The 24,840-nt window shown below is 42.9% G+C and overlaps 1 protein-coding gene across 1 annotated transcript in view; it reads right to left on the bottom strand.

Moving 5' to 3' along the window:
• LOC309547833 (organic solute transporter subunit alpha-like) overlaps positions 1-12,475 on the bottom strand; it is a 52,957-nt gene extending 40,482 nt beyond the window's left edge. The window contains exon 1 of the mRNA XM_082247839.1: positions 12,234-12,475. Within this exon, the coding sequence (XP_082103965.1) occupies positions 12,234-12,333 (100 nt within the window). The 5' untranslated portion in view covers positions 12,334-12,475. The remainder of the gene's footprint in view (positions 1-12,233) is intronic.
• Between the last annotated feature and the right edge of the window lie 12,365 nt (positions 12,476-24,840).

Genomic DNA, 24,840 nt, shown 5'->3' with positions numbered 1-24,840 from the left:
ATTGGTTAAACCCACACATGCTTTTTTTACCACTACTATTCTATTATATTGGCATTGGAATTTACAAATGCACCGATTCAGAAATTGGATAAATGGTTTAGCACTGGGAAACACTTTTTGATAGATAAGTAGTGCATTTTATATATGTAGCACCCTCCTAGATAGGTGCTAGAGAGTGAGTATAGTTTTTGGCTCTGTCTGCCTATCAGAGGAGCAGCAGGTAAATTCTATATTCTCTCTGCTTAACAGGGAGCAGGATCTGTGGGTTAGGTCTGCTCAATGTGCTCAGTGTGTGATTCATCTGGTCTGGGGGAGTGTCCCCACTGATCCAATGGGGAAGCACAAAGGATAATGGAGGAAACCTGGCCAATGAGTACACAGGCTTTGATACAGCCCCAGGGATTGACACAGACTGCTGTCTCGGTGCATTGTGGGGGTGTAGTATAAAAAGCTAGGAGCACATGTGTTCAAGGTCTTTGACTGGTGAGCAGAGTCCCGGAAGGAGGGTGGCAGCTGCCTCCTCTTCTGCAGTGGTTGGAGTATGGTCAAAGGCAGTCGGCCTGGTGAGTCAGAAGTGTGGAGCTGAACCCAGAGGTCCAGGAGAGCTAACTGAAGGAGTTGAGGGAATCCCCAGGGATTGGCACAGATTGCTGTCTCAGGGCATTGTGGGGGTGTAGTATAAAAAGCTAGGAGCACATGTGCTTAAGATCTTTGGCGGTGAGCAGAGTCCCAGTAGGAGGGCAGCAGCTGCCTGCTCTTCTGCAGTGGTTAGAGTGTGGTCACAGGCAGTTGGCCTGGTGAGCCAGAAGTGTGGCGCTGAACCCAGAGGTCCAGGAGTGCTGACTGAAGGAGTTGAGGTGCTGGAGAACCTGGAAAGCAGTATCGTGAGTACAGAGGATCATGCCTAAGGGCCTGACCAGGAAGGGGGCCACTCCGGAGTAGAGTAGTCAGTGGACGGGTGTCAGCTGGTGGATAGAAAAGGGGTTACTTGGTGTTCCCTGAAGATAAGTACTAAAGGAACAATACCTCAGATTCATCTAGTGGCAGAATAAAGCTGCGGCCTGGCCGCACTCTCAGTTAGAAGTCCTCAGCATTGATAATAGTTCAAATGATGGAATATCCCACTTATCCCTTCTCCCAGCCCAATATTAAATAAAACAACAACCCCTAGACTGTTCATTGACTGAGCCAAGAAAGTAAAGTTTTAAGATTCTGCATGCAGTTGCTACGGGTAACCCAGGGGAATCTAAAAGTGTGAGAAACCAGCAGCCCTCAAGAGGGCAGTGCTACATTTGGGGGCTCATCCGGGATATCGTCCTTAGTTACCGCAACGGTCGAGAAATCTTGCAAAATAACGTCATGCTTTCTCAAGAAATGTGCTGGAGTGCCAAGGAGGAGGGTGATGCCTGCTTCACAGGGATTAGGAAGAGTGGGATGAAGAATCAAGTTCACAGTGATGGTTGCCAACGGTAACAGATGGACTTTTGTCAAAACTGTATTCTGTTCTTTCAAGAAATGTGCAGGAAAGTTAGAGAGGAATAGATGCATCATACTGTACAAAAGGACTGTGTCTGCTTTACAGTGATCGGTGCAAGTGTGGATGGAGAAAGTGGCGGCCCAGGGCACGCGGATCAGTGTGCCAAGGGCAATGTCTGGACATGTACTATGGAGAAAAATGTTGACTGTGCAGTATTTGTCAGCGGGACAATTTTCATAAATAGTGAGGAGAGTGTTAGTGGAGGAGATGCTGTATAGAAAAGTGTTGACCGTGCAATTTATGACAGCGGGACAATTTTCCAAGACAGTATGGCGAGTGTTGTCTGTACAGGTGCTATCAAGAGAAATGTCGGCCATGCAATGCCTGACAGTGGGACAATTCTCCAAAATAGCAAGGGAGATCAGTTGGCCTGGCGAGATGGAGGCGCAACTGAGGCCCAGGTAAAGACAAGGATGGTGGATGCGTGTGGATTGAGGAGCATGATCTGCTGTACAGTGATCTTCATACTGGCTGAGTTGAGTTGGAGCGGCAGTAAAGAGGTTACTGTACCGTGTGGGAAAGCGCACGCTGAAGAGATCTGCCTAGCAGGAGGAGCCACCGCCAAAGAATAAGCTAATCTGGAGTTGTGGGCGGAGACGCCACCCACAAACAGCAAATCCGGAAGGAGGAAGGAAGCCTACAAATGACTTCTGCTTTTGGGTGTAGCTGAGAGGGAGACACGTGTGTGAAGGAGCAAGATGGCTGGTGCCGGAGTGAACCGGAGCACGGAGGCTATCCCACGTGTTGGCGGAGAACTTGCGGAGCGGACCTGAATGCCGATGTCGACCCTGTGGGACACTGGGGTGCGACTTGTGCCCTACGGACGGCTGGCATTGTGTACCGGAGTGGGCATGGAACATTTGGGCCTGGTACGTAGTCATTGTCTGAATGTTACCATACAGCTGCAAGTGTGTGGCCAGTGCCGGCACTGTGGCAATTTGCTGCTGCGGGCGGAGAAGAGTGATGGTCAGCCCAGAAGATTGAATGTGTTGTGGGAGACTGGGGTCACTCAAATCCTGTCGGTTTCTGAGCCAGGAATCCCTGTGGGCAGAGGAAGAGGAGTGCTCAAGATGTTGCTGGGGCCAGGACCAGTAGCACCTGCTTGTACTACAGTTTGCCAAGTGAGGGAGACCCGCACTACAGAGGCTATGTGCATGCAGGTAGTGAGAGCCGAGGAGCGGCCACTAGATGCATGGAAGACAGCAGTAGCAGACACCACTGTTCAAACAACGGCAGAGGGGAGTCGATGGTGGGAAAGACTGTGTAAGCAGTGAGGTAGAGGACGGGACCATTAACGTGGGGTCTCCTAGCTTTCAACATCACTGTGGATCCTTGAGGGAGGGGATTGATGTCTGTAAGTCAGAGGAGGAGACAGTGTGGGACTGGGGATCAGATGAACGGAGCAGTTCAACCAGTCCTAGCATTCCTAATGAGGAGACGAGGGATTCAGCGGTATGTGCTCAGTGTGCCAAAAATCTGGGGTTCTGCAAGGCCTATGCTACACGGGTCCCAGATCTATCCCTGTCTCGAACCTATGCCCGGGCTCGGGAGAAAAACGAGGCCTATGCCTCCCTCCTCATAACCAAAAAGGAGACCCTGTATTCCCTGCCTGGGAGAGGCAACAGACAAACCCTCCCCAGGTTCTCTAGACTGCAACAACTGATACAGAGAAAGGTGGACCTGGAATATGGATATGAATATCCTTATGCTCCTAGGGTGATAATGCTGGAAATAGAGGCCAGGTGAGAGGCTTGGTGTGACAAGGCTGTGTGGGACTTTCTCTACATCCCGAAACCCCACCGCAACCAGTCTAAGCCTGAACTGTGTAAGATTCTGCATGCAATAGCTACGGGTAATCCAGGGGAATCTAAAAGTGTGAAAAACCAGCAGCCCTCAAGGGGGCAGTGCTACATATACAACCATATAGATCAGGCTTAAATGTGGGACAAATGAGGGGAAAAGAGGGAGAGAGGGTCTTTTCTCAGAATGAGGGACAGTCCCTCAAAATCAGGGACAGTTGGGAGCTATGGTCATTGGAGTGTTTCTGTTGGAAGTAAAAAAAAAAAAAAAACACAAGATAGGTGCTAAAAGCCATTGCATAGTAAAACCCTATGTCATTTTTTACTATTCAACGACTTTCAGTGTTGATCTTGTAGGATTTTTGTACGTCCAGCAAAAACACTCAGATGACAGGTTGAAGGCACTGTAGGCAGCTCAGAGATCTCATGATCTGACACTTGCAGAAGTGTTGTTTTTCCTGTCTGAATTGTGGGGCTAATATCTTTGCTTAGGAGTCCTAAATTGCTGCCGCAAGCAGAACTTCTGTAAGTACACACAATACCTTCCTTTGTTTAATTGGGAGGGTTGAAGGTAGTGACTGACAGGGTCTCTTTAAATGAGGAAAATGCTTACAACTTTATCACAAGTCCTCAGGTTAAAGTTGAAGTTTACATGTGTCAGTCACCTTTAACAATGCCAGAGAGAACCATAAAGATCTAGCAAAGAAGGCGTGGTAGTTTTTGCCTTTATAGTCACAGGCTTTTAACCCTTCTTGCCTTTTTTTTATGCATGCCAAGAAAAGCAGATAAAGTAAATATATAGGAACAAATAGCAGAACAAATGTTACTGCTACTTTATCCTGTAGGGAATAAAAAGTTACAGGGACATTTTTCATCGATCAAAAGTCATTAAAATATGTATCTTTAAACAATCCCTTTGGCAGAAACATTTTTTTTCAAGTGTAGCACTGCCCCCATAGGAGCTGCTTAAAGTGGATTCCCCTGGGTTACCCATAGCAACAGTCTGTAAAATATTCCTCACTTTACAATTGGCTCAGTCAATGAACAGTCTAGGGGATTTGTTTTTTTGTGTTTTTATTTTATAGTGGGATAGGAGAAGGGATGAGTAGGATACTCCAACTAGCAACTATGCACAGATTGAGGACATCTAACTGCAGAGGATGCGGCAAGGCCGCTGCTTCACTTTGCCACTGAGGTGAAGATTTAACTGATGAACTGTACTTTAACTTCTCTTCAGGGTCTAACTTGGCACCCCCTTTCTGACCCACTATGTGTGCTGATTCTTGTCCACTGACTTTTCCTGGATTGGTCCCATTCCTGGGCAGACCCCTGGCAAGCTCCCTGGTACTCACAGACACTGTTTTTCACAGGGACCTCTGCCACTGCTACACCGTCAGTTTCCCCTGGACCTCACAGCTCAGCTCCACACTCTGGTCCACTGGGCCGACTGCCTGTGACCACCTTCCAACCTGATAGGAGGAGAGACAGCCGTCATTCTCCTCCTGGGACCTGGCTTACCGCTCAAAGACGCCCTGCCTCATGTGCTCTACGCTTTTATTTCCAATCCCATCAAGCACCTCTCCAGGTGCCAACCCACTGCGATGGTTACAAAAGCTTGTGCATCATTGGCAAGTTTTCCTCCACTGTCCAACATGCCTCCCTATTGGATGCAGTGGAGACACTCCCTCAGACCAGATGAATGCACACAGAGCACAGAGAGCAGGCTTTACTAAAGATGAGGCTTTCCTGATAAGCAGGTGAAGCAACAAATGCTTTTACCTAGCACCTGTCTAGGAGGGTGCTACACAAGGTACAGCAAAAATTGTACGGTTCCCTTACATACCATACCAGCTGTGTAAATCAGGATGGGCTAACATTTTCACCCTGTTTTGTGCCCTTTGAGCTGGAACTACAAGCCTGTACAACCATGATTTTCCCATGTGGTTTTGGAATTTATGTGCATTTCCCCAGCTTTTTCTTTAACATGTTTTTAGCATTTCCCCAGCTTTTATAGCCCAAACTGATATGCAATATGTGATACTTTTCAGGAATTACAGACACAACTTTTTTCTTTTATAAACAATCATCATTAAAGAACCTAAAACTCTGTTTCCATCTAACAGCTATAGTTGCCCATAGATTTGAGAGTGTGGCCATTTACAAAGTTATCATCTGAATTCTCTCAGGACAAGCTTTTTGTAGAGCGTCTTGCAAAGTCAAGTCTGACAGTCTTATACGTTTTTGTGAATAAAGGGGATAGGGGTAAAGAGCACAAAGGTCCTTGTTAGCTTATCAAGAAAACCTTTGGGACAAAATGTCAAATCCCAATGCTAAATTTTCTAACTGGGGTGAACCCACTGAATTTTGACTGATTGGGTGACTCATGTTATATCTATGGTAGCTTTAGGACACCTAAAGTAAGTGCTAGAAGTTTACTGAGCATACATAAAATCTTAGGTACACAATGTTAATCTAAAGTACCTGTGTAAACTCTGGTTTAATAGCTGTCTGTAAGTATCAATCCTTTTTCTGTAAGTGCAAATTGCAGAGAGTGCTAAGACTGTAATCCCTGTACAAAAATCAATGAATCTCGTAACGTGTTCTGGGAAGTACAATAACAAGGAATAAGGTGTTCCCAATCTCAACAAGGAACCAGTGGATTATGGGGTTCATTAGTCTCCAAAGGACATTTACTATGTCTGCACACATTTTGTTTCCTGTTCAGCACTAAAATCTTTTCTGAATGCTTAGAACATATAGATTGACAATGACAGAAGAAAGATGTTATGGTTAGGACCCTACACGTCATCAGAAATGTCTATAAAGTAGCCTTTCTCATTCTTTTTACCCAAAAGGAACCCTTTAAATAATTTCTCAGGTCTTGTAACCCCCGTTAAAACAACAGTGGTGGATCAATGTGAAGAATGCCCACCTTACAGTGTTGGTCAGACTGCCACCTTTGAAGACTGCTTAAAAGATCATAGGTGTTAAGCAGCTAGCCCTGCTAAGTGGTATTTGCCATGGAACTATGCAGGCATCATTAAATGGCGGGCGATTAGAGACCGCTCAAGAAAACACTAGCAAACTCTGGAGGAACCTTACGGTTTCACAGAACCCTGGTTAAGAATAACTGGCATCCACTCTTATCCTCTTACCACTTGGAAGGCTTTCGTTAACAAAGCTGTTCCCTTTCACAAGCCCAATTATGGATAGTGTTGTACCTTCTAAAGACTAGTGCACACAACTACTTTTTTTTCTGTTCAACCCAATGGGTTGAACAAAATAAAACTGACAGCTCCAGTCGGAGCTGCTGTACTAACAATCTGATGTTAGTACAGCAATATCCCCTGCTGTTCTATTTTGTTCTGACAGGGGGATGCTCCCCCTTCATAACACTCCAGTCAGTGCTCTCAGCCATTGGGAGCTGGTCGGCTGCTGGTTTTCCAGCATGCTCATCTGACGGAAGCCAGCCACTCGGCTTTCTTCTTTCAGACCGGCCGCCATACACATGGCCGAATTTCGGATGGTTTTTATTAGACTGGCTGATGTCGCCCGACATTTGGCTTGTGTGTACTAGGCTTTAGTTTCATTACGTCTTGGGGGTAGGGGGTATGGATTAGTTCTGCATATTATTTGTGTAGTATATTAGTTGAAATTATTTATTTTCATACATTTAGAAATGGTGCTAGACTCTGCTTTAAGACATTCTGAGTTCCCTTTAGACTTATCTTTTTCTATGCAACTGTATATCATATATCCTGTGTTTTAGCTAGGATGAGGAGGATGCTGTACTAGTCGGAGGTTGTCGTTTTCTGTTGTTTTTGTTTTTCTTTCTTTTTACCTGATTACACTGTTTTCGTATGTCTTGTATAAAACGCTTTCAATAGAAAGAAGTTGCCAAAAAAAAAAAAAAAAAAGAAGAATGGCTGCTCTAGGATTAGGCAACTGGTTAGTCAAATCCTTTTGATGAATCCTTAAAACCAATTCATTATTTAGGTAAGGATGAGTTAGAATTGCTGAGAGGCTCACTCTCTGAACACAGCTTCACTGGGTTTTATAGGAAACAAGAATCAGTAACTTTAGAACACATATATTTGTATAACCATTGAACATTGTAGATCTTGGTTGTAAAACAATAGCTGATTTTGGAGAAACAAAAACATAAATACAGTATCTCATAAAAGTGAGTACACCCCTCACATTTTTGTAAATATTTTATTATGACATTATGACAACACTGAAGAAATGACACTTTGCTACAATCTAAAGTAGTGAGTGTACAGCTTGTATAACAGTGTACATTTGCTGTCCCCTCAAAATAACTCAACACACAGCCATTAATGTCTAAACCGCTGGCAACAAAAGTGAGTACACCCCTAAGTGAAAACGTCCAAATTGGGCCCAATTAGCCATTTTCCCTCCCTGATGTCTTGTGACTTGTTAGTGTTACAAGGTCTCAAATGTGAATGGGGAGCAGGCGTGTTAAATTTGGTGTTATCGCTCTCACTCTCTCATACTGGTCACTGGAAGTTTAACATGGCACCTCATGGCAAAGAACTCTCTGAGGATCTGAAAAAAAGAATTGTTGCTCTACATAAAGATGGCCTAGGCTATAAGAAGATTGCCAAGACCCTGAAACTGAGCTGCAGCACGGTGGCCAAGACCATACAGCAGTTTAACAGGACAGGTTCCTCTCAGAACAGGCCTCGCCATGGACAACCAAAGAGGTTGAGTGCACATGCTTAGCATCATATCCAAAGGTTGTCTTTGGGGAATAGATGTATAAGTGCTGCCAGTATTGCTGCAGAGAATGAAGGGGTGGGGGGTCAGCCTGTCAGTGCTCAGACCATATGCTGCACACTGCATCAAATTGGTCTGCATGGCTGTCATCTCAGAAGGAAGTCTCTTCTAAAGATGATGCACAAGAAATCCAACAAACCGTTTGCTAAAGACAAGCAGACTAAGGACATGGATTACTGTTGATGAGACCAAGATAAACTTACTTGGTTCAGATGGTGTCAAGCATGTGTGGCAGCAATCAGGTGAGGAGTACAAAGACAAGTGTGTCTTGCCTACAGTTAAGCATAGTGGTGGGAGTGTCATGGCCTGGGGCTGCATGAGTGCTGCCGGCACTGGGGTGCTACAGTTTATTGAGGGAACCATAAATGCCAACATGTACTGTGACATATTGAAGCAGAGCATGATCCCTTCCCTTCGGGGACTGGGCCGCAGGACAGTATTCCAACATGATAATGACCCCAAACACACCTCCAATAGGACCACTGCCTTGCTAAAGAAGCTGAGGGTAAAGGTGATGGACTGGCTAAGCATGTCTCCAGACCTAAACCCTATTGAGCACCTGTGGGGCATCCTGAAACAGAAGGTGGAGGAGCGCAAGGTCTCTAACATCCACCAGCTCTGTGATGTCGCCATGGAGGAGTCGAAGAGGACTCGAGTGGCAACCTGTGAAGCTCTGGTGAACTACATGCCCAAAATGGTTAAGGCAGTGCTGGAAAATAATGGTGGCCAAACAAAATATTGACACTTTTGGCCCAATGTGGATATTTTCACTTTTGTTGCCAGCGGTTCAGACACCAATGGCTGGGTGTTGAGTTATTTTGAGGGAACAGCAAATTTACACTGTTAGAGCCCATTCACACTAGCGCGACTTGTGAGGCAACTTGTGTTGCCCCAGGTAGCTTGACATAACAAAAGCAATGTTAATCAATCAGTGCCGTCTTAATTGGCACTACTGAAGTTGCTCCGACTTCAGAAAAGGGTCCTGTACTACTTTGAGGCGACCTGTGATCCGACTGTCCCATATACTTCAATGGGAGTCGCCTTCTTATCTTAATTGACACGACTTGTTATCAGACTTTCCAGGAAGAAGAAAGAGATTAGCCAGGCATTCCCCACAGACAAAGTCGCCTGTCTCTTCAAAGTAGTGCACAAGTCTCTTCCAGGTCTCTTCTAAGTCTCTTCCAAGTCTCTTCCAAGTCTCTTCCAAGTCTCTAAACAAGTCTCTTCAAGTCACGGGGCGACTTTCTGGTAGTGGTAGTGTGAACCAGCTCTTATACAAGCTGTACACTCACTACTTTACATTGTAGCAAAGTATCATTTCTACATTGTTGTCACATGAAAAGATAAAATAAAATATTTACAAAAATGGGAGGGGTGTACTCACTTTTGTGAGATACTGTATATAGAAAGTGCCATAAATAGGGAGGGGGCATTTACTTATAAAGAAAAGCTAAGTCATCAAAGAAGGAACATTTGGAACTAGAATGTTCCTGACAATCAGTACATGGATGTGTAGCTAAATGGCTTCAACATTAAAACAACAGGGTTAGGTAAATGTGACTAGCTGTACCATGACCAGACTAAATGTGAACTTTCTAAGACATATTTATCCTGGCAACTTCCAGAATGAAATTATTACAGTAAACGTTTGGATCCACGAAGACTGAACAAACATATTTTTCTGATCAGCGAAATGCTGCATACTAACTTTTGTGGGTAACAAGTTATCTTAACAGACTAAATTGTAAAGAAACCTTTGGTTAGTGGGTCTGCCTGCCAATCACATTGATGGGCCAATAGCAAGGAGCGGGAATGTAATTGCAAACCTCCAACTTCTTGACTGAAGTAGACATGTGCCTAATAGAGCATTGTGGGACTGGGGATCTCCGAGCGCTCTAGAAGACCATAAAGATGCCTCTGTACACCAGGTGGTGCCCATTAGTCTGTTCAGTTTTTTTTAGTGCAATTTTATCAAGGCAAGATTTTGCACAGCTTTACTTTAAAGGGTATATATAGGCAAAATGTTTTTTTTTTTAGCTTTGGATGGAATCAGGAATGTTTAAAACCCTTTTCAACTTCTGTCACTTCCTTTCCTGGAGATACAACAATTAGTAGTAGGGAATTTCCATAAAATGAAATTACCAGCTGTCGCCAGAACATGTGCCTACATTGAAAGATTTACCCTCACTTGTTGTTCTGGTAACAACTGTAAAATCTAGAATTTTACATTATTTATTTATTTCAGGTACTTATATAGCGCTGTCAATTTACGCAGCGCTTTACATATACATTGTACATTCACATCGGTCCCTACCGTCAAGGAGCTTACAATCTAAGGTCTCTAACTCACATACATACACAGTAGGGCCATTTATTTTTTTCATACAGGATACAATTAACCTACCAGCATGTCTTTGGGGTGTGGGAGGAAACCCGCAGAGGCACAGGTAGAACATGTAAACTCCAAGCATGTAGTGTCGTGGTTGGGATTCGAACCAGTGACCCTCTTGCTGCTAGGTGAAAGTGCTAACCACTACACCACTGTGCCACCCTTTTATCATCACCAGGAGAACTAGAGAGGGTGAACTACCCAGTAAGGACACATACAGGTGGTCCCCGGGTTACAAACATCCGATCTGTGATTCCCAAAGGTCCAGCATATCGAAACAGGATACTTACTTCAGAAACAATTGGCTCTGTAAAAGAGTCCACTGGTTCAAGTAAGGATCCCTCTTTACATTGGTGGCGGACCACGTGGTGAATCTGGATTACAGGCGGTCCCCGGGTTCTGAACATCCGACTTACAAACGACTCCTACTTACAAACGGAGGGAGACAACAGGGAAATCTACCCCTAGGAAGGGAAATTCACTCCTGTAAGAGTTTGCATGGGAAAAAGGTGTCTCCACTGAAGCTTTACCACCAATCCTTGTTTCCACAACAACCCACAATTTTCAAAATCCAATTGTCACCGGGACAGAAAGTGAGGTGAGATCTTCTGAACAGAGGCTCAGATAGCAAAACAAATGGTAAAGGGGTGTTAACCCTTCCCTATGCTATCCAAAAAACGTAAAAAATATTATAACTGTTCCCACTTACAAACAAATTCAACTTAAGAACAAACCTATAGACCCTTTCTTGTTCGTAACCTGGGGACCGCCTGTACTACAAAAAAAGCTGACCGAGGTACTAATGTTTCCGTACGCTATCCAAAGCTAAAAAGAAAAAAAGGTTTTAGGGGGACTAAAGCTGACCATACATTATACAATTTTCTTCTTCAATTTCCTTTGGACTTACCTTCAACTATATAGTGCAAGGGCTTGCCTGACTGCATACAAATTGAAAGGGTTTGCCCTCATATATTATATGGTTTTGGTAAATATAAAGGAAAATTGTACAAGGATATTGTATAATGTATGGCCAGCCTTACACAATAGGCTGACATTAGGCTGCATTTCAGCAGAACCTTTGTGCTTTCGGTATCTTCTCACAGAAGGAATACTCTGTCGTTAACAAAGATAAGCTGCCACAGTGACTCATACACGGGGGAATTCATAATTCATAATTTTTGTTGCATAAAAGATAAGAAATATTCTTAAACTATCCTGAAACCATTCTTCTACAGTATACAGTAAACTGTAAGGCATAACCTGCATTTTACACAATATATCTATCTCCTGATTAGTTTGGGTTGGAGAACGTTATTTTTTTATGATAGTGCTGTTTACATGAGAACCATAATTAGCATATACAGAGTAGGGATTTATCTGTTAGCACTCATCACACAAACCCCAATACACATAAATGAACAGAAAATAATTTTATCAGTACAAAAATAACTAAATTCTGTACAAAATGGAATATAGCACCCACAATGTTGTGAATAATGTGGATGCCATATGCCATTTTTCAACAGAAAGGATTTATTTTTGAACTAATAAAATAAATTTTGGGTTTGTGTGATGTGCGCTGACAGATAAATCCCTACTCTCTGTACCATTCCCTTTCCCCTTTTTTTTTTTGCTGATGTGGAAGAAGAACCTGCACAGAAGTTTGATTATGTTTAAAACTTTATATAACTATGAAATGTTTACTTACTTTCTAGGACCTCATAGGAATATGGTGCTTGTCTGCTCCTGCATATAGGATTGAATGGAGTAGGAGTCGCATTAGTTGTAGGAATTTCTGTTACATTCATTTTTTTGTCCACTTGATTGTTTTTTTTCAGGTTTCTTTTACTGTTCCTTGTTGTTTCCAGCCTGATTTTTCTTCTGTCCTATCGTTCAGAGCTCTAGCAGCACAGGATTTAGATTGTCAAACAATACAGTTCTACTTTTTCTCACTCCCCAGAGGCAGCCGGTATAGTTTAAAAACAAGTCAATTCATAATAAAGGAATGAAACGTCTTTTGAAGCCGAGCTGTGTTCTTCCTCTGCTCTTGTAGACTTCTTATAGTCAGCAGCACATGTCTTAAAGTCAGGGCAAGTCCAGCTAAACATCAACCAAAGGATATAAAACAGGTTGTAAATTAGTGATCCATGTTCTCCATAGTGTAAAGGAACAATCTATGCTGACTCCAATTAATATAGCAGATGGGAGGAGACATTTTGCATACAGCCCCAGGAAGACTTTGATTAAAAGTTTACTTTCTTTGCTAATGGTTACAAAATATAAACCTTATATAAAAATATGGAAACATTCATTATCCACTTAAGCCCCGGAAGATTTTACCCCCTTCCTGACCAGGGGATATTTTGCGATTCGGCACTGCGTGACTTTAACGGACAATTGCGCGGTCGTGCGATGCTGTACCTAAACAAATTTGACGTCCTTTTTTTCCCACAAACAGAGCTTTCTTTTGCTGGTATTTGGTCACCTGTACGATTTTTTGATCATGCGCTATAAACAAAAAAATAGCAATATTTCTCACATTTTTTTATATGAAATTCCCCCAAAAAAAATGTAAAAATCTAAATTTTTTAACATTTTCGGTCAATTTGTTTTATGCTACATATGTTTGGTAAAAAAAAATGGCAAAAAGTGTATTTTGATTGGTTTGCGCAAAAGTTATCGTGTTTACTAACAAAGGGAAAGTTTTTTGTCATTTTTGTTGTTTTTTTTTAACGCGTAATGGCGGCGATCTGCAATTTTTTTTGCGGTACTGCGACATTGCGGCGGACAGATCGGACCCTTGACTGACATTTTTGACACTTTTGGGGTTACCAGTGACATTACTGCAGTAATCAGTGCTATACATATGCACTGTTACTGCAAAATGACACTGGTAGTGAAGGGGTTAACTTTATTTGAGAGGGAGGGGCTGTGTGTGTCCCTAGGGGCATGATTCTAACTGTGATTGGCTGTGGCTTGAACTGGAGAAACAGTGATCAACGGCCCTACATAGTAGAACCGTGTGATCACAGTTTCTACACAGGGGAGAATGACAGGCGGCTTGTTTACACTAGCCGCCTGACTTTCTCCCTCTCCCCCGACGATCGCTGAGTGACCGGCGGACATCAGGTCCGCTGGTCACACGCGCAGGGGGGTCCGTGACCACGCGGGAGCGCGCCTCCGGGGGCACGCGCTCGCTCAATAGACCCTCACAGGCTAGTGACGTAGATCTACGTCACTCTGCCTGTGAGGGGCTGACTGCCGCAGTAAATATACTGTGCGCAGTCGGCAAGTGGTTAAATTATTATTATTTTTATTTTTTTAACCACTTCTTGTGTGGAAGATTTTCCCCCTTAATGACCAGGCCACTTTTTTTATTTTATTTATTATTATTATTGTATTTTCAGTATAGAATTATATGCAACCGAATATGGCATCCAGATATACAATCAACTCCTCACTGATAAATCCTTACATTTTTTAATTAATTAAAAGAAATGCTAATGGAGGAACCCCACAAAAAAAAGATGTGTGGAATTTGCACACAATTAATACAAATTCTGATGTGAATTTCAAGGGGGACCAAAAAATATGCAAAAAAATTAAATAAAAAGCGGTGGGAGGTCCCCCAAAAAATCGACAGCAGATCCTTATCCGAGCATGGAGTCTGGCAGGCCAGAGAAGAGGGGGAGGGGGACAGCATGCACCCCCCTCCTGAACCATATAAGGCCACATTCCCTCAACATGGGATTTACCTCCTGCAAAGCACCTTGACCCCATGTTGATGAGGATAAGGGTACGTACCTATACTCATTCCCAAAAAATGTGTAAATAAAAACACAGACAGAATTTTTGACCAAAACAAACAAAAAATATCATCCAGTTATGTAGAACCATATCAATCACAATATCCCCAGACACACATCTGATCCCAAAGACTGCTCACCTTCTAAAATCGGTATAAGGGTTCCCCAATAATTTATACCAGGCCCTGGTTTTAAAGAGGACCCCACAAGGGAAAAAAAACAGCATGAGACCTCCAAATTCTATATCAGACCCTCTGAGTCTGGTATGGATTTTAAGGGGGTACCCCACACAAAAATCAATAAATATAAACCGGAGGTACCCCTTAAAAAGCGATACCAGATCCTCCTCCGAGCATGCACCCAGGCAGGCAGGAAATGGGCAGACAAACATGCAGTTCCCCCCCTCAAAACCATTCCAGACTAAATGCCTTCAACATGGGGGGTGAGTGCCATGTTGATAGGTACAAAGTCCTCTTCCACAAACCCCTGGCTGGGTGGTTGTGGGGATTTGCGGCTGGGGGGCTTATTGCAATCTGGAAGCGCTCTTTAACAGTAAGGGGGCTCTCAGATACTGCCTCCCTTTCCATGTGAATGGGTAAGGGGTTGGAAAAATTTAGGTAATAATGTTATCGCTATCCCTGCCGCTTTTGCTTTGCTTATAGTTTTCCCAGTCATGTAAGTGAAAGAGTTGGTTGACAACAGTGGTTACAGTGGTTAAAGTGGTTCTAAAACCTCAAGATTTTTCTTACCTTAATGCATTCTATGTATTAACACTACTTGCCAACCGCAATACATATATTGCCGTTTGCAAGTCGTTTACCAGGGTTTATGGCTGAAGCTGTCAGCCATTACCCCATTAATATTTTTTTCTGCCGGCATGTGACTTTTTAATAAAAGCGGTCCGAGCAGCTCAGTAGCCCCTGGATTGCTTTCAGAAGCTTGCTAGTGTTTCTCGGGCTTACCATTTTCACCAACGCACCCAAGAAACGATTTGAAGGTGTGGCATCTTTGATCACCTCTATGGCCCTGGATGACTGGAGCACTGTCATGATGTCACTTTTAGTCTAGGGCAGAAGTATACCCATTTTTTTTTTTTTTTAAAGCAAAAGATCCAAATTTTAGTAAAGGAGAGATTCTGGATCTTTTTGAGGACCTGTCATTCCTATTTCTATTACAAGGGATGTTTACAAACCTTGTAATAGGAATAAAAGTGATAAAAGAAAAATTAAAAAACACTGTGTAAAAATAAAAAAATGTAATATAAAAAATAAAAAAAAGTTGAAAGCGCCTCCATCCCTCCGTGTTCGCGCACAGAAGCCAACACATACCTAAGTGGTGCACGCATATGTAAACGCTGTTTGCACCACACATGTGAGGTATCACTGTGAACGTTATAGCGAGAGGAATAATTCTAGCGCTAGGCCTCCTCTGTTAATCTAAACTGGTAAACTATAAAAAATGTTGAAGTGTCGCCTATGGAGATTTTTAACTATGGTAAATTGTCACCATTCCACGAGCGTATGCACAATTTTAAAGCGTGAAATATTAGGTATCTATTTACTCAGCGTAACACCATCTTTTCTATTCTACCAAAAAAGTGGGTTGTATAATGTGTTTTTTTCACATTTAAATTCATTAAAGTGTATTAAACAAAAAATATATACATTTGAAAAACCTCTGCACAAATACCAGGTGGCATTATAAAATTGCAACGACCACCATTTTATTCTCTAGGACCTTTGTTAAAACATATAAAGTATCTCACAAAATTAAATATTTTATTATATCTTTTTATGTGACAACACTGAAGAAATTACACTTTGCTACAATGTAAAGTAGTGAGTGTACAGCTTGTATAACAGTGTAAATTTTCTGTTCCCTCAAAATAACTCAACACACAGCCATTAATGTCTAAAACTGCTGGCAACCAAAAAAGAGTACACCCCCTAAGTAAAAATATCAAAATTGGGCCCAAAGTGTCAATATTTTGTGTGACCACCCTTTTTCCAGCACTGCCTTCACCCTCTTCGGCATGGAGTTCACCAGAGCTTCACAGGTTGCCACTGGAGTCCTCTTCTACTCCTCCATGATGACTTTATGGAGCTGGTGGATGTTAGAGACCTTGCGCTTCCCCACCTTCTGTTTGAGGATGCCCCACAGATGCTCAATAGGGTTTAGGTCTGGAGACATGCTTGGCCAGTCCATCACCTTTACCCTCAGCTTCTTTAGCAAGGCAGTGGTCGTCTTGGAGGTGTATTTGGGGTCATTATCATGTTAGAATACTGTCCTGCAGCCCAGTCCCCAAAGGGAAGGGATCATGCTCTGCTTCAATATGTCACAGTACATGTTGGCATTCATGGTTCCCTCAATGAAGTGTAGCTCCCCAGTGCCGTCAGCACTCATGCAGCCCCAGGCCATGACACTTCCACCACCATGCTTTACTGTAGGCAAGACACTTTTCTTTGTACTTTTGCCACCACACATGCTTGACACCATCTGAACCAAATAAGTTTATCTTGGTCTCATCAGACCACAGGACATGGTTCCAGTAATCCATGTCTTTAGTCTGCTTGTCTTCAGCAAACTGTTTGCAGGCTTTCTTGTGCCTCATCTTTAGAAGAGGCTTCCTTCTGGGATGACAACCATGCAGACCAATTTGATGCAGTGTGCGGCATATGATCAGAGCACTGACAGGCTGACCCCCCCACCCCTTCAACCTCTGCAGCAATGCTGGCAGCACTCATACGTCTATTTCCCAAAGACAACCTCTGGATATGACGCTGAGCACGTGCACTCAACCTCTTTGGTTGACCATGGCAAGGCCTGTTGTGAGTGGAACTTGTCCTGTTAAACCGCTGTATGGTCTTGGCCACCGTGCTGCAGCTCAGTTTCAGGGTTTTGGCAATCTTCTTATAGCCTAGGCCATCTTTATGTAGAGCAGCAATTCCTTTTTTCAGATCCTCAGAGAGTTTTTTGCCAAGAGGTGCCATGTTGAACTTCCAGTGACCAGTATGAGAGAGCGAGAGCAATAACACCAAATTTAACACACCTGCTCCCCATTCACACCTGAGACCTTGTATCACTAACGACTCACATGACATTGGGAAGGTAAAATGGCTAATTGGGCCCAATTTGGACATTTTCACAGGGGTGTATTCACTTTTGTTGCCAGCGGTTTAGACATTAATGACAGTGTGTTGAGTTATTTTGAGGGGACAGCAAATTTACACTGTTATACAAGCTGTACACTCACTACTTTACATTGTAGCAAAGTGTCATTTCTTCAGTGTTGTCATATGAAAAGATATAATAAAATATTTACAAATATGTGAGAGGTGTACTCACTTTTGTGAGATACTGTATATATATAATTTTTGGGGGCTCTAAGTAATTTTCTAGCAAAATAATACTGACTTTTACATTTAGAAGGGAAGTATTAGAATAGGCCTGGTTAATATGAATTTTATGTAATCCATTTTATACGAATTCCTAATCAGGAATATTTTAATACGCCTGTGGGAATGAAGCCTTAAAGTGGTTCTAAAGGCAGAAGGTTTTTTACCTTAATGCATTATATGCAATAGGATAAAAAACCTCCAGTGTGCAGCAGCCCCCCTAATACCAACCTGAGCCCCATCTCGATCCAGCGATGTTGCATGAGGGCCTCAGCTGTCTGGGACTCTCCCTACTGATTGACTGAGACACAGCAGCGAGCGCCATTGGCTCCCGCTGCTGTCAAGCAAAGTCAGTGAGCCAATGAGGAGAGAGAGGGGAAGGGCCGAGAAGCGGCTCAGCGTCTGAATGGACACACAGAGCAGGGGCTCGGCTCCGGTGCCTCCATAGAAAGCTACTTGCTATGGAGGCACTCGACAGGAGGGAGGGGTCTGGAGCGCTAGGGAGGGACCCGACAAAATGAGGTTTCAGGCTGCTCTGTGCAAAACCATTACACAGAGCAGGTAGGTATGACCTGTTTGTTATTTTTAAACAAAAAAAAAAACAAAACCCCAAGACTTTGATATCACTTTAACCACTTCTGGACTGGAAGGTTTTACCCCCTTAATGACCAGGCCATTTTTTGCTATACGGTACTGCGTTATTTTACTTATAATTGCGCAGTCATGCGATGCTGTACCCAAATAAAATTGATGTCTATTTTTTCCCACAAATAGAGCTTCTTTTGGTGGTATTTGAGCACCCCTGTGATTTTTATTTTTTGTGCAAGAAACAAAAAAAGGCAGACAATTTTGAAAAAAAAAATATATATATTTTTTACATTCTGCTATAAAAAATACCCAATAAACAAATGTAAAAAATCGAATTTCTTCATCAATTTAGGCCAATATGTATTCTGCTATATATTTTTGGTAAAATAAATCCCCAAAAGTGTATATACCGATTGGTTTGCACAAAAGTTATTGCGTCTACAAACAATGGGATATTTTTATGGCATTTATATTTATTTATTTTATAGTAATATAGTATTTAATAGTAATTTTTACATAGTTACGGTACATAGTTACATAGTTAGTGAGGTTGAAAAAAGACATCCGTCCATCCAGTTCAACCTATGATGTGTGTGTGTGTTTGCTGTTACAGTACATTGAATACCCCTCTATGTTGTGGTCTTAAGGTGATCATCTAATAGTTTTTTGAAACTATCAATGCTCCCTGCTAATACAACTGCTTGTGGAAGAGAATTCCACATCCTTACTGCTCTTACAGTGAAGAACCCCCTATGTACTTTAAGGTTAAACCGCCTTTCCTCTAGTTTTAGTGAGTGGGCACATGTCTTATTGTATTCCCTTTCTCTGAATAGTTTGTTCCTTATGCTTTTAGTAATGGCGGCGATCAGCGATTTTTAGCGGGACAGCAACATTGCAGTGGACAAATCCGACACCTAACTGACACTTTTGACACTTTTTTGGGAACCAGTGACATTACTACAGTAATCAGTGCTAAAAATATGCACTGTTACTGTACTAATGGTGCTGGCAGGAAAGGGGTGATCAAGGGGTTAAGTGTGTCCCTAGAGGGTGCTTTCTAACTGTGTGGGGGATACACTCACTGGATGAACACAGAGATCCCTGTTACTTCTTAGCAGGAATACAAGATCACTGTGTTCATCCCCGACAAAACCACGGTCTGCCTTGTTTACATCTGCAGACCACCATTCTACCTCTCTGGGGAGTGATTGCAGGTGGCTGGCGGACATGGCATCTGCCAGACGCGCTGATAGGCTCCCCCTGTGGCCAATCAGCGTGCGTGCCCCCCGCTGGCTATTGCACAAAATGACGTACAGGTACGACACTAGTTCTAGTGACCTGGGGGTCCCCAGGGAATGACCTTAATTTGTAGGGATTACATAACAATGTGTTGACAGTGTTCTTCTATTTTCCTTAATAAACCTTTTATATCATGATGCTGCATAGTCTGTTTTATATTCTATAGTCTATTTTAAATGAGCATGCACTAGTTTCACTTTATGTGAGAAACACAACTTGGGTCATAGATTATTTCTCTTTTCTGGTAATTAGTCATTCAGTGAATTGTTCCCAGAATTCCAGGAGAATGGAACCCATGAGATTTCTCACATAGGGAGGAAGAATTGACTGTAAATGTAGAAAGTTGCAGTAACTAAAAACTCTCAAAACAAATTTAGGTGAAGCAGGACTAAGGGGAAAACCACACTGTACCAAGGGATTACTTTAAATCTCGGAAAACAGACATTTGACAATACTAGGATATTCCCTGTATGGCTTTTGTAGCCATTGTCATTTTGAAATCAGGAAAGTATATCTGATTAACAGGATGTTTTAAAGACTCTGTCAGGAAGAGATTTCTCTCTGAACCATTATGGCTACTTATATAAAGCCATAGAGCACTGTCCTTTAGTTATTCTCTGCTATTTTATAAGTAAAAAATATTAGAATACTTTTTCATTTATATGAGTTACGCTAATATTAACCAGTAGGACATTCCGTTTTGAAGTTGGATTGGAATGAAAATGGGCTGCAATCCCAAAAGCCATGCCAATGGTAACTGGGCTCTGCCATACTTCCAGCCTTGAGGTGGAATAAAGATCAGGGTTTTTAATAGAAACTTTAAGGCTGCATGCACACTGGACGTTTATAACGTGGTTGTTAGGGGCGCCTGGCATTTTTTTTCTGCCTCTAAACCCCCCTGCATGTTAGCCTAATAGCCTATGTGCTTATGCACACACCTACTATATTACCAAAAAATGCTTGCCTTTACACACACATGAACTTTAATGGCATCCCAGTCTAATGGGCCATACACACTATAAGATTTTATGAAGACTTTTTAGATTTACCAAAACCATATAATATGAGGTCAAACCTAAACACTTTACATTTGTATGCAATCTGGTAGGCCCTTGCACTACATAGAAAAGGTAAATCTGAAGGAAAAAGTCTTCAGAAAATCTTATAGTCTGTATGGCCCTTTAGTCCGAAGGGTTCAATATGGAGTTGGCCCACCCTTTTCAGCCATGGTTGTCCGCAGAACTTTTTCAGGGGGGGGGGCATCATTTTAACCACTTCAGGACTGTAAGGATTTGCCCCCCTTAACCACTTAAGCCCCGGAGGATTTGGCTGCTAAAGGACCAGGGGTTTTTTTGCGATTTTTTACTGCGTGACTTTAACGGACAATTGCGCGGTCGTGCGACGCTGTACCTAAACGAATTTGACGTCCTTTTTTTCCCACAAACAGAGCTTTCTTTTGGTGGTATTTGATCACCTGTGCGATTTTTTGATCACGCGCTATAAACAAAAAAAGAGCGTAAATTTTGCAAAAATAACAATATTTTTCACATTTTTTTATATGAAATTCCCCAAAAAAAAAAGTAAAAATCAAAATTTTTTAACATTTTTCGGCCAATTTGTTTTATGCTACCTATGTTTGGTAAAAAAAAATCGCAAAAAGCGTATTTTGATTGGTTTGCGCAAAAGTTATCGCGTTTACTAACAAAGAGAAAGATTTTTGTCATTTTTGGTGTTTTTTTTTTTAACGCATAATGGCGGCGATCTGCGATTTTTTTTCGGTACTGCGACATTGCGGCGGACAGATCGGACCCTTGACTGACATTTTTGACACTTTTGGGGTTACCAGTGACATTACTGCAGTAATCAGTGCTATACATATGCACTGTTACTGCAAAAATGACACTGGCAGGGAAGGGGTTAACTTTATTGGACAGGGAGGGGTTAAGTGTGTCCTAGGGGCGTGCTTTCTACTGTGTAGGGACATGGCTATTGGTGTAAAAGCAAAGATCAACCGTTCTACATAGTAGAACGGTCAGATCTTCACTTTTACACAGGGAGAACTGACAGGCAGCTTGTTTACACAAGCTGCTCTGTCTTTCTCCCTTCACAGGAGCGATCGTAGTGTGGCCGGCGGACATCGAGTCCGCCGGTCACACGCACTGACTTGCCTGTGAACGAGCCGCGGCGGGCGCGCGCCTCGGCGGGCGCGCGCCCGCCCGCGATAGGCTCGCAAGTCAGTGACAGGCGAGTGACGTACCGATACGTCACTCTGCCTGGCCGGGGCTGACCGCCGCAGTATATAGTCGTGCGGCGGTCGGCAACCGGTTAATGACCAGCCCATTTTCTGCGATTCGGCACTGCTTTATTTTAACAGACAATTGCTCGGTCGTGCGACGCTGTACCTAAATAAAATTTATGTCCTTTTTTTTCCACAAATAGAGCTTTCTTTTGGTGGTATTTGATCACCTCTACTATTTTCATTTTTTGTGCTATAAACAAAAAAAGAGCGACAATTCAAAAAAAAAAAACCCCAAAAAATATATATATTTTTCACATTCTGCTATATAACATTCCCCAAAAAATAAAAAAAATTTAAAAAATCAAAATTTTTTAACATTATAGGTCAATTTGTTTTCTGCTACATATTTTTGGTAAAAAAATTGCAATAAGCGTATTTTGATTGGTTTGCGCAAAAGTTATTGCGTCTACTAACTACGGGAAAGATTTGTCATTTTTATTGTTTTTTTTACTAGTAATGGCGGTGATCTGCAATTTTATAGTGGAATTGTGACATTGCAGCGGACAGATCGGACACCTAAATGACATTTTTGACACTTTTGGGGGGGACTAGTGACATTACTACAGTAATCAGTGCTAAAAATATGCACTGTTACTGTAATAATGATACTGGCAGGGAAACGGGTTAACACAGTGGGTGATCAAGGGGTTAAACGTAAGCCTAGGGACATGTTTCTAACTGTATAGGGAATGGGTTTTTGAATGATCACAGAGACCTGTGATCCTACATAGAAGGATCACAGGCGCTCTGTGATCATTCCAGAGAGAAGAACGGTCAGCTATGTTTACAATAGCTAACCGTTCTTCCCTCTCAGCGGGGATAAATTGTGGGTGCCCAGCGGAAATCGGAGCCACCAGCCCCGTGCATCGAAGTCCCCGCTGCTGAGTGGGGACGGGAGCGCACTGCTGGTGGCGCACGCTCACCCCCTAGCTGCAGGCGCGCGATCGATGTACAGCTACGTCGTTTCACGCAGGAGGGGCTGCCTGCCGCAGTAAATCGGGCGGTCCTTAAGTGGTTAATAGAAACTTTAAGGCTGCATGCCAACTGGACGTTTATAACGTGGTTGTTAGGGCGCCTGGCATTTATTTTCTGCCTCTAAACCCCCCTGCTTGTTAGCCGATGTGCTTATGCACACATCTACTATATTACCAAAAGTATTGGGACGCCTGCCTTTACAGGCACATGAACTTTAATGGCATCCCAGTCTTAGTCCGTAGTGTTCAATATTGAGTTGGCCCACCCTTTGCAGCCATGGGTGTCTGCAGAACTTTTTCCAGGGGGGGGCATCATTTTAAGGTCACCCATGCTCCGCCCTTTTTCAACAATGTCATAAAGGCCACGTCAGTCACTGCACGAGCCGCGACTCGGAATAATTTATTTTTAAAGGGGAAACGGCAGAATTTATTTTAACAGCACTTGTTAACCTAAAAAAAATATATATATTTATCCCATTCCCCTACCACTTGCCTGTACGTCACTTCACGGGACTGCAAGTCGGGGCATGTGCGTGCGCCCATTCGCTACAGGGGGAGCTGATCTGCGGGCCCTGTGGCCTCGATTGCCGCCGGGCACCCACGATCGTTCCCCCTGGAGACAGAATGGTGGTCTGCCGTTGTAAACATGGCAGACCGCTGTTCTGTCAGCAATGAACACAGGACTTCTGTGTTCCTCTTATTTAGAAACACAGGTCTCTGTGTTCATTCTATAAGCCCATCCCCCACACAGTTAAAAAGCACAGCCTAGGGACACATTTAACCCTTTAATCGCCCCTGGTGTTAACCCCTTCCCTGCCAGTGTCATTAGTACAGTGACAGTGCATATTTTTAGCACTGATTGCTGTAGTAATGTCACTGGTCCCCCCAAAAATTTCAAAAATGTCAGTTAGCTGTCCAATCTGTCCGCCGCAATGTCGCAATCCTGCTAAAAATCACTGATTGCAGCCATTACAAGTTAAAAAAAATGACATAAATCTTTCCCCTAGTTTGTAGATGCGGTCATTTTGCCCAAACCAATCAATATGCACTTATTGGGATTTTTTTTACCAAAAATATGTAGCGGAATACATATTGGCCAAAAATGATGAAAACATTTGTTTTTGAATTTTTAAATTTTTATTTTTTTATTGGGAATGTTATATAGCAGAAAGTAAAAAATATCATTATTTTTTTTTTTTTTTTTTAAGAATGGTCGTTCTTTTTTGTTTATAGCGCAAAAAATAAAAAATCGCACAGGTGATCAAATACCACTAAAAGAAACCTCTATTTGTGGGAAAAAAGGACGTCAATTTACTGCCTGTCTGCTCCTGTGCCAGTGCCGCCCCCTCTCCTCCTGCTGGTGTAGTTTCATTTAAAGTTTCATATCCTGTCTACAGTCTGTTTAATAATCCTGTGTGCCCCTGTGTATGTGTTTTATAAAAATAAGCCATTCTTTACCAGTCTTCAGAGTGCCGATCACCGCTCACGTGACCCGCCGCCTCTCTCCTCCTCTCGGCCTCTCCTCCTCCCCTCCTGACTGACATCAGGGGGAATGCCTGGCCCCAACCACTGTAAGCAGCTGTCAGATGGGGAGAGAAAAAAGCTGGCGGGTCATGTGATCGGCGCTCTGAAAACTGGTAAAGAACAACTTATTTTTTAAAACACACACAGACACGGGCACAGGCACCTTAAAGGGGAAGTTGAGATTCCCGGGAATGCACTTGCCCTCCCTTTGCCAGCCCTTGCGGGCGCCCATGTTTGTAGCTATACCAGCTTCAACTCTTATGGGAAGGCTGTCCACAAGGTTTAGGAGAGTGTCTATGGGAAAGTTTGACCATTCTTCCAGAAGCGCAATTGTGAGGTCAGGCACTGATTTTGGAAGGGAAGGCCTGGCTCGCAGTCTCCGCTCTACTTCATTCCAAAGGTTTTCTATCAGGTTGAGGCAATTTAGTGG

The sequence above is a fragment of the Pelophylax lessonae genome, assembly GCF_965119305.1.
Source record: "Pelophylax lessonae genome assembly, chromosome: 2".
NCBI lineage: Eukaryota > Metazoa > Chordata > Amphibia > Anura > Ranidae > Pelophylax > Pelophylax lessonae.
Note: the sequence above shows the minus strand (reverse complement) of the source record. Positions and strands in the feature narration are given on the sequence as shown.